Genomic DNA, 19,455 nt, shown 5'->3' on the forward strand with positions numbered 1-19,455 from the left:
AGAGAGAGAGAGAGAGAGAGAGAGAGAGAGAGAGAGAGAGGGGGGAGGGAGGGAGAGAGAGAAAGAGAAAGAGAGAGAGAGGAGAGGCGAGAGAGGGAGAAGAGATAGAGAGAGAGAGAGAGAGAGAGAGAGAGAGAGAGAGAGAGAGAGAGAGAGAGTAGAGGCGAGAGAGGGAGAAGAGAGAGAGAGTAGAGGCAAGAGAGGGAGAAAAGAGAGAGAGTTTCCCCACTCCATTCTGCAGTAGGTCAAGGTCAGCTCAGCACGTGCAGAATGCAGATGACGATGTTTTGTTTTTGTTATGATATAATAACAGACTAGTAGTAATCAGAAGAGTATGTTTACAATACGTGTAGGCTCCCTCCCTCCCGCGGGGCTAAGCGTGCTCAGAGTCTAGGCTTGCGGACGAAAAAAAAAGCATCATCGTCATCATCATTATCATCATCAGCATCACTGCTGTTACGGAGGGAGAGCTGCTGGTTCCGTAGCCGGAGCGGGAGAACCACGTGACTCGGGACCGAGAGAGAGAGGAGCCTCAGCGCATCATGGCTGCTGCGGAAGATGCAGCGGCCGCCCGGTCCCGAACGACCGGAGCGTCTCCGTCCTCCTCCCACCTGCACCGGGCTGCTCGCCTCTCACCGACCCGCCGGCTGCTCCTCTCCGTGTGCCTCTGCGTCCTCCTCCCCCGCCCTGCCCGCGCCCTGCTCGGCTTCCGCCCGGAGGAGACCGGGGCGGCGCTGTCCGTGGAGGACGGGGTGCTGAAAGTCACCGAGGGCAGCCGCTTCATGCTGCGGGTGTACTACTCCACCAGCCCGGCGCAGAGGCTCAACCGGACCGGCGCGGGGGGAGGAGGGGGTCAACGCGCCAACAACGCCGCGCCCTGGATCGCCTTCATCGAGGAGCCGTCCCCCGGGAGAGAGGGGCAGGTCCACCCGAAGCGGAACATGTGCATGGACAAGACCGCCCGCACCTCGGACATCGAGGTGCTGGGCTCCTTCAAGTCGGCGTCGAGTCAGAACTCGGTGCTGGTGGAGCTGCTGGCCAAGGAGCTGCGTCGCGGGGAGACCACCAAGCGCTACTCCATGTGCGCCTTCGACGGCTCCAAGTGGGAACACTATCGGACGCGGGACTTCTGGGTGACCGTCGTGGAGCGCTCGGTGGCGCCGGACCTCTGGCTCCAGGTGCTGGTGTCGGTCCTGCTGCTCGGCCTGTCGGCCCTCTTCAGCGGGCTGAACCTGAGTCTGCTGGCGCTGGACCCGGTGGAGCTGCAGGTAAATGTCACTATGCATTGAAAATGGGGGACCCTGATGTAAACAAGACGAAGGTCTTTCTCTGGTCTGCATCCCCTTAACAATTGTGTGTATTGAGCCGTACTGTACTGTACCCATTCTGCAATCCAGGGGTGCGTTGCTGATTTCAAAGCTGGTTGCACTGTGTTTTATTAATGACGCCACTCCCGCGCATGCGCATAAATGTTCGTACTAAAGACGATGCCTAATTGCCTCTACGAATGGAATGTAACACATTTCATTCACAAGTTTTGTGTGAATGTATCTGAGGACGTATTTGAACACACCTGACGACCTGTGCTATTGTTCTGCAAAGTAGCCAGGTGGGTACTTACTTAGCGAGTTGGCGCATCAGTAGAGTGCAGCGCATTCCTGTGTGCATGCGCGTGCACATCCGTGCATGTGCGTGCGCGTGCTTTTGCTCACAGAGCCGGTTGCACCACCCCCGTCCCATGAGCAACGCACCCCTGCTGCAATCTGTTAATAAAGTTTTCATTCATTAGGGCGGCTGGGTGGCGCAGCGGACATTGCGCTCGTCACCAAGGCAAGAGAGACCGGGTTAGACTCCGGCTGTCGGCGTTGCCTCCGGCTTGGGCCGGCCGTCATACTGGCTCAATTGGCAGAGTCAGCGGGTGGAAGTCGATGGGTGGTAATCTGGACGTTGTGGACAGCGACCCCTACAGGTCGGTTGGGGGACGCCTGCACAGCAGAGACAGGAAATGGCGGGGGTAGTGTGAGCCTCCCACACGTTACACCTGGCCAATGAGAGTCCCCGCTGTCTCGTGAAAAGATGTGACAGGCTGCCTCCTCGTGTACCGGAGGGGACACGTGATGCAAGGCTTCTATCCTCCCTACGACCGGCCAGTGGGGGGCATATGCGAGCAACGTTCAAGACAGGGGAGGGGAGAATTGGCACAGCGAAATTGGGATGGGAGAAAAAAAGAAAGAAAAAGAAATAATAATAATAAAGTTTTCCTTCACGCAGGTGCTCCAGAACAGCGGCACGGACACGGAGCAGAGCTACGCCCGCGAGATCGAGTCGGTGCGTCGGCACGGCAACTACGTGCTGTGCACCTTGCTGCTGGGCAACGCGCTGATCAACGCCTCGCTGGCCGTGTGGATGTGCCAGGTCCTGGGCACCACCTGGGTCTCCGCCGTCCTCTGCGCCGCCGGCATCTTCTTCGTGGGCGAGATCCTGCCGCACTCGGTGGCGTCGCGCCACGGCCTGGCCATCGCCGCCAAGACCATCTGGCTGACGCGCCTGCTGATGTTCCTGTCGTTCCCCGTGTCCTACCCCATCAGCAAGCTGCTGGACCTGGCGCTGCACCAGGAGATCTCCAACTTCTACACGCGGGAGAAGCTGCTGGAGATGCTGCGCGTCACGGACCCCTACCACGACCTGGTGAAGGTACAGTACGTACAGTACAGTCTCTCCTCCCCCTCATGTGTATATCATCTCTACCACGACCTGGTGAAGGTACAGTACGTACAGTACGGTCTCCCCTCCCCCTCATGTGTATATCATCTCTACCACGACCTGGTGAAGGTACAGTACGTACAGTACGGTCTCCCCTCCCCCTCATGTGTATATCATCTCTACCACGACCTTGTGAAGGTACAGTACGTACAGTACGGTCTCTCCTCCCCCTCATGTGTATATCATCTCTACCACGACCTGGTGAAGGTACAGTACGTACAGTACGGTCTCCCCTCCCCCTCATGTGTATATCATCTCTACCACGACCTTGTGAAGGTACAGTACGTACAGTACGGTCTCTCCTCCCCCTCATGTGTATATCATCTCTACCACGACCTGGTGAAGGTACAGTACGTACAGTACAGTCTCTCCTCCCCCTCATGTGTATATCATCTCTACCACGACCTGGTGAAGGTACAGTACGTACAGTACAGTCTCTCCTCCCCCTCATGTGTATATCATCTCTACCACGACCTGGTGAAGGTACAGTACGTACAGTACGGTTTCCCCTCCCCCTCACGACCTGGTGAAGGTACAGTACGTACAGTACAGTCTCTCCTCCCCCTCATAATGCATATCATCTCTGTCAGGATTAGGGATGGGAATTGATACGATTTTATCGATACGATTCCATTGTCGATTCTGCTTATCGATCCGATTCTTTATCGATTCCCTTATCGCTTCCTGCTACATTTATACTTTACATAAATAGATTGGAAATGCAACAGAACTAAGCTGGTTAGAATAACAACATGCAACTTGACATTTCTGATTGTCATTTATCATTTATTGTTGAGCCCCCATGTCAGAAAAATACAAAAACTGTAAAAAAAATAAAAATTAACTACACTTAAATAAAATAATGTATTTGAGAACTAATTTAATCTATTGAACTGTAGTTGCATTCAACTCGTTCAACAGGTCGTTCAAAAGAGAATTTGTTAGCAATAACCTACCTGTATAAATAAAGGCCAGCTCAGTGTTCTCTCTCTGTCTCTCTCTCTCCAATTAGCATGGCTATTAGCTAGCGAGCGGCTAACGTTACTTTACCATGTAAATGAATGACTAGGATGCAAAGCACTTTCAGTTTTCACTGCACACACAAAACGGTCGCAATATCGAGCCCTTTAGGTTTTCCTATAGTCAAGGAATCAAATAGTCTGCTATGGCTGCATGCGTGGCGCTAACGTTATTGTTTTTAAATGCGAAACAGTCGGAAAAACATGGCATCGATAAGAGGAATCGATAGTCACGGAGGCATGCGATTCCAGGAATCTGACAATTATAGGAACCGGTTCCCAATCGATTCCGATTCTCGATTCCCATCCCTAGTCAGGATCTATGGGTAACAGTACTGTATATTTGCATATCGTATATGTCACAAATGTAACAGTACTATATACCTGTATGTCATGTATATCCCTATGCCATAAATGTCATGATGTCATGTATGTGATGTATGTCATAAATGTCACTATGAATTGAAAATGGGGGACCCTGATGTAAACAAGACGAAAGTCTTTCTCTGGTCTGCATCCCCTTAACAATTGTGTGTATTGAGCCGTACTGTATTGTACCCATTCTGCAATCTGTTAAATAAAGTTTTCATTCATTCATTGATTGAAGGAGGAGCTGAACATCATCCAGGGGGCGCTGGAGCTGCGCACCAAGACCGTGGAGGACGTGCTGACGCCGCTGACCGACTGCTTCATGCTGGCGGCGGACGGCGTGCTGGACTTCAACACCATGTCGGAGGTCATGCGGAGCGGCTACACGCGCATCCCGGTGTTCGAGAACGAGCGGGCCAACATCGTGGACATCCTGTTCGTCAAGGACCTGGCCTTCGTGGACCCCGACGACTGCACGTCGCTGAAGACCATCACGCAGTTCTACCGGCACCCCATGCACCACGTGTTCAACGACACCAAGCTGGACGCCATGCTGGAGGAGTTCAAGAAAGGTGAGGAGACGGCATGGGGGGTTCACGTTGGGTGGCGTAGAAGTATAGTTCAAATATAGGATCGTTGAAGCCACAAATCACTATGAATTGAAAATGGGGGACCTGATGTAAACAAGACGAAAGTCTTTCTCTGGTCTGCACCCCTTAACAATTGTGTGTATTGAGCCGTACTGTATTGTACCCATTCTGCAATCTGTTAAATAAAGTTTTCATTCATTCATTCATTCATTCAAATGATTGCATTAATTGACCTAAAATCAACATCCTATATCCTATCTTTTACTATTATGCACTTTGCTACTAATCTACTACTGTGACTATATTACTACCTACTATGCTAATATGTCTTTACTACTATGCACTCAAGACTATATAGCACTCAAGTTCGACACTGTTTGACAAACAATGTTACTTTATTTTTATTTTTATTATTATTTTTTAAACATAACATAAAATTAGACACACAAGCATTAACAGTAAACATCCAATGAAATCACCATTTAAATAAATGTAGTATACGAGATATATACCTAATACTTGCTATCTAATACCCTACATACATACCCCCCCCCCCCCCCCCCCCCCGGACCCCCACTTGGATAATCCATCCATTATCATTCAATGTTACTTATACTCTCTTAGCTGCCAGAGTTGTACCCTTCCTGCTGACTTGTTGTACAGGATAAAAGCGTCAGCTAAATGACTAAATGTAAATAACAAAAGTGCATTTGGCCAGGCCGTCTTTTTGTTTACTTTAGTTTAGACTGAGCATCCCGCCAATGGAACTTAATACCTCAACCAATTAGAGAGTCCAGTCCACATCATATCAATCACAGTGTTGATGTAATGAGTCTTAGTGTCAGAATGTATTAAAAGGCTAAGGTGAAGAGATACGTTCTTAGATTGCAAAGTGTCAGAATGTATTAAAATAGCAGCATGAACAACAATAAAATAGTTCTCATTTACAAAACAATAACCCGTGTGGATGTAATGAGCCTAAGTGGCTGATGGTAGAGGAAGTGGCTGATGGTAGAGGAAGTGGCTGATGGTAGAGGAGATAATAGAGAACGCACAGAATGCTTATATGTAGTTCGCTTTCTTCCAACATGGCAGCCTGTAACCGTTGGTAACCACTTTCAAAAGAAAACGCCTAATTCCTGTGCAGCGGTAGAGTAGGTACAACACTGGAAAATCACATTACTGCTCCACTACGACTTGTGGATCTATCACTAATACACCAGTAATAGGACACTAAACTATATATTTTTGTCATATGAATGAATGAATGAATGAATGAATGAATGAATGAATGAATGAATGAATGAATGAATGAATGAATGAATGAATGAATGAATTAATGAATGAATGAATGAATGAATGAATGGGTGAATGAATGAATGAATAGTTTATTTCGGTCTTTGTTTACAACAAATAAAAAACAATATTTACAAAAAGAAAAAATCACAAATGTACATATTCAAAGTACACAAAATCCCAACTCAATGATCGAAAAAAGGAATAGGCTGAATGAAGCACATTTTTTGCCTATCCTTACAACAAAATATATTGTATATTGCCTATGCCCCAGAAGGGGTAGCAGGCGTAAGTAAGTAAAATATATTTTAATATAAAAAAAACCCATAACATATGCTGCAAGAAATGTTTAACTTAATTTTACTTGATATAACATAATTTAGTATAATACATTATATAATATACTTTTACTATAGTACAAAAAGAAAAAACTTGAGTCGCTTGACAGCAAAACTACATAACACAATATAACATAACTTTATTTATCCTCATTACTCATTTCTATATTTCTCTAATGTGTATTTTTAACCTGCTTTTTAAATTGTGCAATATGTTTACTCATTTTGATGTATTCAGGTAAGTTATTCCACAACTTCACTCCACAAACGGATATGCACATGCTTTTCAGCGTAGTGTGTACCATTGGTTGTTTAAGATTCCCTCTCCCTCTTAAAGGCCAACTTGCAGGTTAAACCCTACTCTTCAATTATGGGTAGTTTACATCATTGGTATCTAATTTCATTATTTATTTTTTTCCATTTGACGCCGGAAATGCCACTCCGAAAGAGTTAAAAAGGTCCACGCACGAATAACATGCATGGAGCAAATGAAAAAGCTTATCAGACGCTAGCAGGGCCGTGACGTCACTCCAGGCAACTTATGCCTTATGCCCGTCCGGGTCATAGTACTACTGGCTATATGGCTCTGACTACGTTAGCATTATGTCTACTGTCGTGAACCATTTTAAATCGGGACATGTAGAGGAGTTTGGGGAACGAGTAAAATGTGCAGGTCCTCTTCTCAGACCTGTGGGGCAAAGCACTGCACACGCATCATGCCGGCTAGCAAGTTACACGTCATGGCATGTTGATACGATAGCAGCCCCTCGGATAGCACTCGGTACATCACAGTCACGAAACGGGCTACCACGATAGCTATTAGCTAACTAACGTTAACGTTACAAGCTCAAACACCTTATAACTACTACTATTGTCGTGTCCATAAGTTCCCTGGCAGAATACTTGTGAGGACAAAGGTATACAAAGAGGAGAGAACCATTTTAAATCGGGTGATGTTAGGAGTTTCGAGAATGCTGGCTACCAAGCTAGCTAACTTAGCTACTAACGTTATATACACAATATGTACAACGACACAATGATTTACATCATTACAAATATGGTAACATGGTTGTGGCTTTTACAAATAGTGGTTAGCTTTAGAGATGAATGGCTATGATCACGGAGCAATAGTGTTAAGTGAAACAGAGACTAGATCCTCGGCTAGTAGTAGCAAGGCTCTCTGCTTCCTGCCACTACCTGCCTGTGACTCTCAGAGCCCCTGCTGCCCTGTACCTGGTGTGACGTCATCATTAAGATGACACACGCACGTTATGAACCATGGATTAAAATATGGACATGCGTGGAGGTTGTGGTTTGGTCGACAAAATGTTTGATAAAAACGCTAAAACTGGGTCAATTTCGATAAATTTTTCCCCCCTCTTCATGAAAGTCAGCGTTGGCCTAGTCACATTGTTTATTGAACAAAAATACAACCTGCAAGTTGGCCTTTAAGTTATATTCTCCTTCCCTGTCGCTGAACCATCTTTGAATGTTGCCTGGGATTAATTTATATCTGGCTTTGTATACAATGAGAGCAGTTTTGAAATCAACTAGGTCCATACATTTCAATGTTTGTAGCTTTAGAAATAAGTTATTGGTGTGTTCATAATATCCTACATTGTTGATTATTCTTATTGCTTTTTTTTTGCATGGTGCTTTTGTAGGTATTACCCCACACCTCCGCACAGTAGTTCATATATGGTAGGAAGAGCGTACAGTACAGTGTATACAGTGTTGTTTGGTTTAGAATGTGTCTTATCTTACATAAAACACCAACACTCTGTGCCAATTTTGTCCTGACATATTTGACTTGAGGTTTCCAGTTGAGTTTGTGGTCTATTATTACACCCAGAAATGTATTCTCAAATACACTTTCCAGTTTAATACTATCAATCATTAGTTCAACCGGTGTGTTTTCTTGTATATCACGTTTACCAAATATCATGAATTTGGTTTTCTTTATATTTAATGATAATTTATTTGCATAAAACCACACTTTCAACTTGGATAGCTCAGCTGCGACAGTCTTTAACAGCTTTTGGAGGTTCTCTCCCTCACAGAAGACATTTGTATAGTCTGCAAAATTTTTATTTTTCAATATTTTAGACGCATTACCTATATCATTTATGTACAGTATGAATAGTTTAGGGCCCAGAATTGACCCTTGCGGTCTTTGTTCTACGTAACTTTTTAACCATTTGAGCCCTACTCCTCTGATCCCATACCTTTCCAATTTTAGTAGCAGAATATCATGATTGATAGTGTCAAAAGCCTTCTTAAGATCTATGAAGACCCCTATTGCAAACTTCTTATTATCAATTATGCTTGTCAGTTCTTCTACTAGGTCCATTAGTGCCACTGACGTTGAATGATTCAATCTAAATCCATATTGACTGTCTATAAGTAATGCACAGTGTTTATTAATGAAACTGTCCAACCGGGAAGCAAATCATTTTTCCATGATCTTTGAGATATATGTAGAAGGGTGGATTATCCCTGATTGTGGGAGTAGTAGTACACAGACACTGGGTAGTAGGATACTATAGAATTGGACCTATATGTACCCCCGTCTTTGGCCCGGAACGTCGTTCTGGAGGGCTTGCAGCAGGAGTGGATGGGGCCCAGGATTTACTAACCTGGGGACTGGTACTCTGGTCTCCCTCGCCTTCCAAGGCGGTCAGCAGTAGCTCCCCACACACTCTCACTTCCCCCAGTACCTCCGACAGCCCTCCCACACCCAGTGACTGTCAGTTCAATAGTATTATTGGGCTTCCCTTTAAGCAGTACCCTTCCTTGACCACCTGTATAGACCCTTCAAATGCTATTCTGTGAATGGGGTGTAAGGGTTAAATAATTATGCAGTCACAATATTTACCCAGGGGTTAGATTAGCAAATGGAAGAAACAGACACACACACAGTGCTCCCAATAAGGTCTACTTTGTATTGAAGCCTGGGCAGGTTATCAGTTACAGATAATACTTCAGATTTATTCATACATGGCACCGGGTGCTCTCACTGATAATGTAGGGGAAACTATTCCCACCATAGGCACCGCGTGCTCAATACATTAATAACACCCCGCTTGTACTAGGGGAGACCCAGGCATAAAGTAGAGAAACATTGGGAATTCAAATAACAAGAATAATAAAATACCAAAAGAAAACCAAGTAAATGTGGGCCCACGTTACCAAAATAAAACCTACACTAAAGCCGGCTTAAATTGTTTGGGGTACCCCTTAGACACTGGTTGTTAGCGTTCACTTGAATGGACGTTGATGTGGATACACAAGGTACCGTTCGTACTTAGCCAAGATGGCGGACCCACTCTTATCACCTCTTGTCCAGGTGACAAGATGGCGTCGGCGATCCCGCGAGCACAGCCAGCGGGCTGGGCGAACAGCATGGGCAGTGGTTAGCTGGAGGAGCGTGCTGTGATGGCGACCTCTGCTGGTGGGAAGAGGCGTCCTCTGTAACGTCTGGGGGACATCCACTGCTGGCTGTTGCTTGCTGCTGTCGCGCGAACTGCTAATACTGTTGCTACCCTAAACACAGCTAAGCTTCGGGTCTGGATGCACCCTCCTGCTATATCGGTTGTACTACTAACGCAACGTGGCTGACTATACCACCGGTCTTCAGCACCGCTCGCCCGGTAGTCTACTGGAGTCAGACAGAGCCGTTAGCAGCATGCTAATACACCGCACACTTACTACTATAACCCGTTAACTATAGACGTTAGTCCCGTTAACTCTAGAGTCTAGACGTTAGTCCTTCGTTCTGTATCGCTTACTCACACACTATTGCTGGTACTTCTAGGATAACCCGTCAACTAGCAAGTACTTCTCATCACCCGTTGCTCGCTCCAACGGGGCTCTCTTCTTATCACCCGTCGCTCGTTCCGACGGGGCTCTTCAACAGCTCTCCTTCAACGGGGCTCGTTTGAGCACACGCCGCTGTGACTGCGACTGTTCGCGGTCAAGTCCACTGCCGAAGAGAGCTTCCTGGTCCTCTCGCTCCCAGGTAGCTCCCTCTTACTCGTTGCTTTCCTCTCTCCTCCGCTCCACCTGCCACCACTGCCATTCCGCCCCCTGCTGGCAACCGCCACTGATCCCACTCTAGGACCACTCCAGAAAAGGAGAAAAGGTGCTTCAATGTTATTGTTAGTGATCCATACTGAAGCTGGAGAAGAGTAGCACCTCACCTCGTCATTAGACTGGGCGAGCTATCCAAAGGAACACTGTTTATCACACTTTATACACACACAGGGAAAGTAACAGTTAGTTAGCACTTCTGAATACTTAGTAGAATATTCAGGCTGCTACATATATATATAAATATATACTGTATCAACAAACAGCAAGCGCTTTCTCTTCCATTGCCGCGTACCGCCATGTTGGAAGACAGAGAACCACACGATCACGCCATCAGGACAGTCTTCTATAGAGGCTCCTGTGGGCGGAGCCTGGGCTTCCTGCCCTTTGAACTCCAGGGTCTCTGGGCCCGGGGTCAAAGTGTGAGAACAGGGATGTTCTGTTGCTATTCTGTCGCCATGGGAACAGCATTGGCCCCCCGTCCATCTCCTGTCCGCAGCTGCATTACCAAACACCGCCACAGGAAATAGACAGGGGCCTGTTCAGAAGGTCTCTGTTGACAAAGTTAGACAAGGTCTCTGCGCCCCCCAGCATTCTCTCACAGAGAGCTCCGGTAGCCATGACAACGGTGAATCGGACTGGAGACAGAGACTGGCATTCTGTGTGGTGGTGCCTAGTTACCATGGAAACCTGAGAATCTGGCATCATGTGAGAAGGAAAGGCCTGTTTAACTTGTATTGTATGTTGTTACCACATCATCACACCTCATGATTAATAATAATAATAATAATAATTCATTTATTTTATATAGCGCTTCTCAATGACCCGAAGTCGCTGACAATAGGCAAAAGAAAAACAGAGAAACAAAGAAACATAGAACCACAGGGAAACAGGGAACAATATGAATACACAAGAACATAGAGCCACGAGTAAACAGACAACAAGTACAGGAGCCAGTAGAGGAGGGGGGGGGGGGGGGGGGGGGGCAGTCGGGAAGTGAGTAAGGGAAACCGAGGGGCAGGAGAGGAGAGAAGGTGGAAACCGAGGGGCAGGAGGGGGAAAAGGGGGTGACAGGTTGGAGGAGGGTGGTTATGGGTAGGAGGGAAGGTTAAATTATAGGGAGAACAGGTAGGTTTTGAGACGGGATTTGAAGGTGGAGAGTGAGGGAGAGTCTCTGATGGTCTGAGGGAGGGAGTTCCAGAGTCGGGGTGCAGCTCGTGAGAAGGCGCGGTCACCAAAACCAGAGTACAGCTCTCTAGGTATCTACAGTACATATCCCTGCTATCAGGTGAAGTCCTCATAATTTTCTCATTTGAATTGAACATTTACCTACATGGACCTGTATGTGGTGAATAGGTAGTCTGTAGGACCCTGGAGACACACCCAGCCCCATTATGTCATTTAAACAAGTATATGAGCTCACAGTTGAAAAAAGAAAAGAAAAAAAGAGAGAAAAAAACAGATTTGGGATTAGATTAGATTAGATTAGATTCTAATGTAATGTCATTATACAGCACAAGTACAGTACAATGACAATACGTTTGGCATCCAACCAGAGTGCAAATATAACAGTAAAGTGCAGCAGCAATATACAATGTACAGGTGATTGAACTGGATATAAAAATATATCCATATATATATAAATTAGTACTACTGACTGAGTAATAGTGCTAATCAGATGTATCTACAGTGTTATAGTATCATTATGTACAGTGATACAGGTATAAAGCCACTATGGTGGTAAATCATACTGGCCAGCAGCGTGAGTAGTGAGAGTAGGTAAGGGACATGTACAGATATAGATATAGTATCATTCTAGAGGTATGTAAAAAGGATTATATGCAGGTATATACAGACAGATGTGGATACATATAAATACAGTAGATATAAAAATATGTATACAGTATATATATACAGCATTATTGTACATGCATCACACAGACTGAACTGTGCCAGGGCACGGGAATGACTGCCGCTATGTGAATTCCTAAAGGCATTCCCCTTTAAGGTGGCATTCCCGGTCTATCAAAGGGTTAAAAGGGGTGGGTTGCTCTCTATCCAATCACAGCCACCGTCCATCCTTATCCAATCACAGCCACCGTCCATCCTTATCGCCGTCTCCCTGTAGCCTGCAGCTGCTGCGTCAGCACTTTCCTGTTCTGCTGAGAGAGAGAGAGAGAGAGAGAGAGAGAGAGAGAGAGGGAGAGGGAGAGGGAGGGAGAGGGAGAGACTGTTTACTGCAGTTTAGTTATTCACACAGTCCAATATAATGGATGAATGCAATTCATTTCTGTGTATTGTCCAAATGTTACTTACAATTTTATTTACCCAGAGAAGATTAGTCAAGTATGCTTTACTCTCATACAGATCCACACTTTCACACCTGGGAGCTGCCCAGTACAACCACAGCCTGGCCCTGTTGACCACTAGGAGCTGCCCAGTACAACCACAGTCTGACACTGTTGACCACTATGAGCTGCCCAGTACAACCACAGTCTGACCCTGTTGACCACTAGGAGCTGCCCAGTACAACCACAGTCTGACCCTGTTGACCACTATGAGCTGCCCAGTACAACCACAGTCTGACCCTGTTGACCACTAGGAGCTGCCCAGTACAACCAGCCTGATACTGTTGACCACTAGGAGCTGCCCAGTACAACCACAGTCTGACACTGTTGACCACTATGAGCTGCCCAGTACAACCACAGTCTGACCCTGTTGACCACTAGGAGCTGCCCAGTACAACCAGCCTGACACTGTTGACCACTAGGAGCTGCCCAGTACAACCACAGTCTGACACTGTTGACCACTATGAGCTGCCCAGTACAACCACAGTCTGACCCTGTTGACCACTAGGAGCTGCCCAGTACAACCAGCCTGACACTGTTGACCACTAGGAGCTGCCCAGTACAACCACAGTCTGACCCTGTTGACCACTAGGAGCTGCCCAGTACAACCACAGTCTGACCCTGTTGACCACTAGGAGCTGCCCAGTACAACCACAGTCTGACACCACAGTCTGACCCTGTTGACCACTAGGAGATGCCCAGTACAACCACAGTCTGACCCTGTTGACCACTAGGAGCTGCACAGTACAACCACAGTCTGACACTGTTGACCACTAGGAGCTGCCCAGTACAACCACAGTCTGACCCTGTTGACCACTAGGAGCTGCCCAGTACAACCACAGTCTGACACTGTTGACCACTAGGAGCTGCCCAGTACAACCACAGTCTGATCACTGTTGACCACTAGGAGCTGCCCAGTACAACCACAGTCTGACACTGTTGACCACTAGGAGCTGCCCAGTACAACCACAGTCTGACCACTGTTGACCACTAGGAGCTGCCCAGTACAACCACAGTCTGACACTGTTGACCACTAGGAGCTGCCCAGTACAACCACAGTCTGACACTGTTGACCACTATGAGCTGCCCAGTACAACCACAGTCTGACCCTGTTGACCACTAGGAGCTGCCCAGTACAACCACAGTCTGACCCTGTTGACCACTAGGAGCTGCCCAGTACAACCACAGTCTGACACTGTTGACCACTAGGAGCTGCCCAGTACAACCACAGTCTGATCACTGTTGACCACTAGGAGCTGCCCAGTACAACCACAGTCTGACACTGTTGACCACTAGGAGCTGCCCAGTACAACCACAGTCTGACCACTGTTGACCACTAGGAGCTGCCCAGTACAACCACAGTCTGACACTGTTGACCACTAGGAGCTGCCCAGTACAACCACAGTCTGACACTGTTGACCACTATGAGCTGCCCAGTACAACCACAGTCTGACCCTGTTGACCACTAGGAGCTGCCCAGTACAACCAGCCTGACACTATTGACCACTAGGAGCTGCCCAGTACAACCACAGTCTGACCCTGTTGACCACTAGGAGCTGCCCAGTACAACCAGCCTGACACTGTTGACCACTAGGAGCTGCACAGTACGGCTCAATACACACAATTGTTAAGGGGATGGGGAGGGCGGGACGCTGGGGAGGTCCCAGACCTCAGAACCGCCTGGGAGACAGAACCCCCAGTCATGTCCATGAGGTAAAACCTAACGAAGGGACCCAGGGAGGACCAGGAGGCCGCAGCAAAGACGTCCTCCACCGAGGCCCCGCCTAACAAGGCGGCAGAGGCAGGGGGGGCCAGCCCAGCCAACGTGTAGCAAAGGGCAATGCCCTCGCACAACCAATGTGACAGGCGCTGTTTCGACAGTGCCTTACCAGCGCGAGAGCCACCGTAGCAAACAAAGAGCAGATCGGTAGCCCTGAGGTCCTGAGTCTGGCTGAGGTAAACCCCCAAAGCCCAGACTGGACACGACAGGCGAAGGCTCGCCTCTAACTCACCAGCGTGAGTAGGCGGATAAAACGCCTGAACCATAATATCCCTGGAGCGAAAAGAGCTCCGGATAGTTTTTGGCACGAAGACTGGATTAGGCCTCAGAGTCGCACCGCTATTGACATGAATAGACAAGCACTCAGGCCGCACGAGAGAGCACAGAGCTCACCCACGCGCTTAGCGGAGGTGATGGCCAGCAGGAATGCAGTCTTGAAGACAGCTGTTCCAAAGGCACCTGCTCAAGAGGCTCAAACGGGCCTCGGACAACCGGCCGAGGACCAATTGAAGGAAGCGGGAAACGCTTCACAAGAGTGTGGCTGAACAACGTAACGCCCTCAAACCCCTCATGACAAGAGGATATAGCCGCAGCATATACCCTCACCGTCGAAGCCGACAGTCTATCAAAAATAGACTGAAGGAAGGTAAGGACAGCGTCCAGGGGGCAGGACACCGAGTCCCAGCCCCCCACCTTACACCACTCTTGGAAAATACGCCACCTACCCGCGTAACCCGCGATAGTGGAGGGAGCATGCGCGTTCCGGATGGTGTCGACCACAGAAGGGTCCATCCTTTCCAGACTCACCCTCTCACCAGCCAAACCATCAGAGGCTGGCCCAGCACAGGGAACTGACACAGAGACCCGTGCGCCTAAGAGAGGGCCTGCGACGACCAAGGAACAGGCCACGGCGGGGCTAACAAGAGCTGGATCAGGACCGGGAACCACACAGCTGTGCCCCAGTCCGGCGCGAACAGGACCAATGTCCTGCACTCCTGACGTATCCGCACCAACAACTGACCTATCAGATGTATGGGGGGAAAGAATCCCAGGCGGCCATGGCATCGGTCCCAGACCTGTCCGACTATGTCCGGACGTAATCCCCACTCGTCAGGGTGAGGACCGCCCGCGACATCACACCTGTACCCACATTCACCCTGCCGGGGATGTGGAGAGCCCTCAGGCTGTGCAGATGGAGAACGCCCATAGCCAGCCGCCCGCCGCCCGGTGCAGACGGGGGGAGCCTACTCTGTCGATATACGACGCTGACGTCGTATTGTCCGTCCTGATCAAAACACTGTTTGAGGACCAGAAGGACCGCCTTCAATACCAACACATTGAACGTAGCGCAGACCGGGCAGCATGGTCTTGCCAGCTGCCCCCTACTGCATTGGCCCGACGCGTCCCCAGTGAGGGAGGCGTTGGTGAAAACCGTGACGTGTGACAGCCTACTGCCCAGTACTGACACGGGAACCTTAGCCGCTTCCACTTGCCTCCCACCGGGTCTATTTCCATACTGGAAAACCACCTCCGTATCCTCCTCATGAGGTGAAGAGGAGGCCAAGAGGGACCACGGAATGAGCAGATGCCATCATACCGAGCAGGCGCATCACGGACAGCGCCGTAACCGCCCTAGGACGGAACCTCCCGAGCGTGTTGATAACATGCTCTGAGAGGGATGCCCACAGTACTCCACCCGTTGACTGGGAAGAGGAGTACTCTACTTCCAGTCTACAGCAAACCCCAGGCTGGTGAGGAATTCCACCACCTGCCTGGTATGAGACCTGACGATCCACCTTGACCGCCAAGGACCAGAACGTCGTCAGGGCAGAATACACTTCGTAACCCCTGACGACGCAGAGGCCCCAGTGCGGCCTCCACGCACTTGGTGAAGATGCGGGGAGCCAGAGAAAAGCCGAACGGCAGCCTCTGGTACTCATACGCTAAACCCTGCAAAGGAAGCGTAGGTAAGCCCTAGGATGGAAGATCGGGGATGCGAATACGCATCCTACAGATCTATGGAGGAGAACCAGGCCCCCACCTGACAGTGTTCAACAGGTAGGAGACGGTCCAAAATGCTGAACCTTCCCATGGGACAGGTCCAGCATGGGTCTGACACCCCCCCCTCCCGATTTCTCTGGCACCAGAGAATACCGGGAGGAAAACGCCACGACGATGGCTTGCTTTGCCCACAGAGATTGGATCTCGTTGACCAGAGCTGTCACTGCTGGTGACCCTGACAATAGGGTCTGTACCAAACCTGAAAACGGGTGGGGTTGTGTAAATACAAGTCCCCGCCTCAGCGTTCTCTCCATCCACCTCGACATATGGTACTGCTGTAGCCATATGTGATGATACTCCCAAACGCACCCGCCGCCATTTGGCGCAGGTCCGCTAGGAACTGTAGACAGGCGGCCCGGTCCCACCCGCTGTGCGTAGCCAACCCTGGACCCGTGCGAGCAGAGCGTTCCGTGGAGTCGGGACGTCAGACACTACCCACGAGGCAATCGCACCCAAGGGGGGACCCCGACAGAAAGGGCTGGTTTGATACGGGGGAAGCTGACATCATACTAGGTGACAAAAGCTCCCCCACTGAACACCCCTCCAGAACATGCTGAGGAGTTGTTCTGCAGCTGGACATGCAAGGTGTGAGGCCCCCATGGGTTCCTACACACTGTAGCCCTGCAGTGATATTACTACCACCCAAATCACGCGCGCCTGCAAGACCACTGCCAATCTTGCAGGAGTGGGAGGCACCAACGTGATACCCGGCCTGGCGAAGGCGAGGTCGGGGAAGCCCGCACTGTTTGCCTCAAAAGGTCTCGAGCCCCCCTGCTGACAACCCTTGTAGTTGACAGACGTAACACCAGGCTCAACCAACACAGTTTATTGTGTGGGAGCCGCTTGACAGCACAACATTCTCACGGACAGACCCAGTCTCAGCCATCAACTGGGTGTCAGCCCCTGTCCCCATGAGAAGCGAACGTGGGGCTGCCTGCGCTTCATTGAAGACACGCGGCCCGCAGCCAAAGGAAACAAATCAGAGCCCCTTTTCCGCTGGTGTTGGGGGAGGGAGTGATCGGAGAGCGGGCTGCAGACAGCTGGACAGTGACGTTTTTTTAGGGCGTGCTCATCCAATGTAGCCGATCCCTCGGCCGCCAAGGCTGTCGGCCTTGTGGACACCTGTTGACATTGAGCCCAGGGTACCTCAGGTGGGGGAAATATGGCCGCTGGTCGAGGCCATGCTCTCACCTCTGGCTGCGCGGCGTGAGGCGGTGTGGGGCCCAGGTAAAATACCGCCCGCGCTCCAACGGAAGACCAAAGATCCTCTGCGGAGAGGGGAGCCCTGAGGAGGGAAAAATTCTTTTTAACTTCTCACCCCCTCAAAGGGAGACTAATCCAACCAAGATGTCTGTAAACAAGCGTTGACAGCATCCTAGCCCTCCCTGCGGTTATAGCTTGCGGCTAGGTCAAAGCTAATAACGTCAACAACCTCGCGCGATGTTTCGACGTCGGCTGGCCCTCATGGCCCCGCCACCAGACACCATCTTTGACAGAAAAAAACAGCAAGTCGAACAAAGTTACTAATCGCTGCTAATTCTATACCGTGGCGGTACAGGCTTAACAGCCCACCAGCCACCCACCGGGCCGACCCACCTCATGGCGTCGGCTGGGCGGGGCACTGGTTCAACATGCCAGAGGCAAAGGACTGATGCCACCTGCTTCATAAACACGGAGCACCAGTGGTGGTTGCAACCAGCAACCTCCACTGTGGTGTGCACCCATGAAGGGGTTAATGAATAAATGAACTAAAACACCACCAATACACTGTAGAATGGGCTAGCCCATACACACAACGTTAAGGGGATGCGGACCAGAGAACACCAGTCCTGCATACCATTCATAATATTCACAAAAAGCACACCAGCCCCAGGCCTCAGCCCATTCACCCATGAAAAAGGTAAACAAGCCCCCGTTAATACTCCCAACAGTAGACACCGATTGACCGTCAGCATGAATGGTTAAGAGGAGGTAAGATATTTTTAGAAAGACAGCCCTCAGCGGGGATCAAAAACAGAAACAGTAACCCAGCATATAGCATAGCGTTAGCCGCGCGCTCCAGGATAACCGGGAAAACAACAACTTTTACCCAGATATCCTGCCCCTTGCGCCAATACACAACTCAGTCATCTCCCGGGACAACCCGAGCAGCATCACCAACGCCAGCATTGTTATGCCTAGTGGCGCAGATCCTACCTGGACGCGAGTTAGCCCGATAGCTAAACATCGCGTGACATCCCTCGATCTGCTGTCAAAAGACGAGGAAACTCCAGGACAGGCCCGATGCGCCGTTGGAACATGCCGAGAAGATTCCAGGGGCTGGCAAATCTCAGGCGAAAACCCAACATTGTTCAATTTCTCTTTGCATTTCATAACACTAGTTACACAGGGTGCAAAGCACGTCCATGATGGAAAACGAAAAAAGAGGAAGGGCGAGTATGACCACGCCTGGTGACTTATAGGAGGTCACTGGGGCGGGGCCTGGTCAAGTGCAAGGGTGTTTTGTTTTCGTTCATGTAGTACAGTAGGTACAGGAGATGAGGTATATCTCGATATGGCGAAGAGCGAGACGCGATTGCCAGTACGAGTATATAACTACAGTATATTTCCCCCCAAACCAGGAAGCAGAACAACAAGAACTACAGTATATTTCCCATCAAACCAGGAAGCAGAACACTGTTCTACTCGAGTGTTTACTAACTTTATCAGCGTCAACAGGTCTTTTACAGCCACTAAATACAACTAATAGGAATTCAGACATGTCTCTTGTTACTCAGCTGATTGTACCCCTCCTGCTGACTT

The 19,455-nt window shown here is 49.2% G+C and overlaps 1 protein-coding gene across 1 annotated transcript in view; it reads left to right on the forward strand.

Annotated features, from left to right (window-relative positions):
• Positions 1-542: 542 nt before the first annotated feature.
• Positions 543-19,455, forward strand: part of LOC311231819 (metal transporter CNNM1-like) — a gene marked incomplete at its 5' end in the record, with an annotated part of 47,456 nt that continues 28,543 nt past the window's right edge. Inside the window, 3 exons of the mRNA XM_084318441.1 lie at positions 543-1,268; positions 2,272-2,694; positions 4,390-4,723. Coding sequence (XP_084174567.1) covers positions 543-1,268; positions 2,272-2,694; positions 4,390-4,723 — 1,483 coding nt within the window. The remainder of the gene's footprint in view (positions 1,269-2,271; positions 2,695-4,389; positions 4,724-19,455) is intronic.

Source organism: Notolepis coatsorum (assembly GCF_963971535.1).
Source record: "Notolepis coatsorum genome assembly, chromosome: 7".
In the NCBI taxonomy this organism is placed as follows: Eukaryota; Metazoa; Chordata; class Actinopteri; order Aulopiformes; family Paralepididae; genus Notolepis; species Notolepis coatsorum.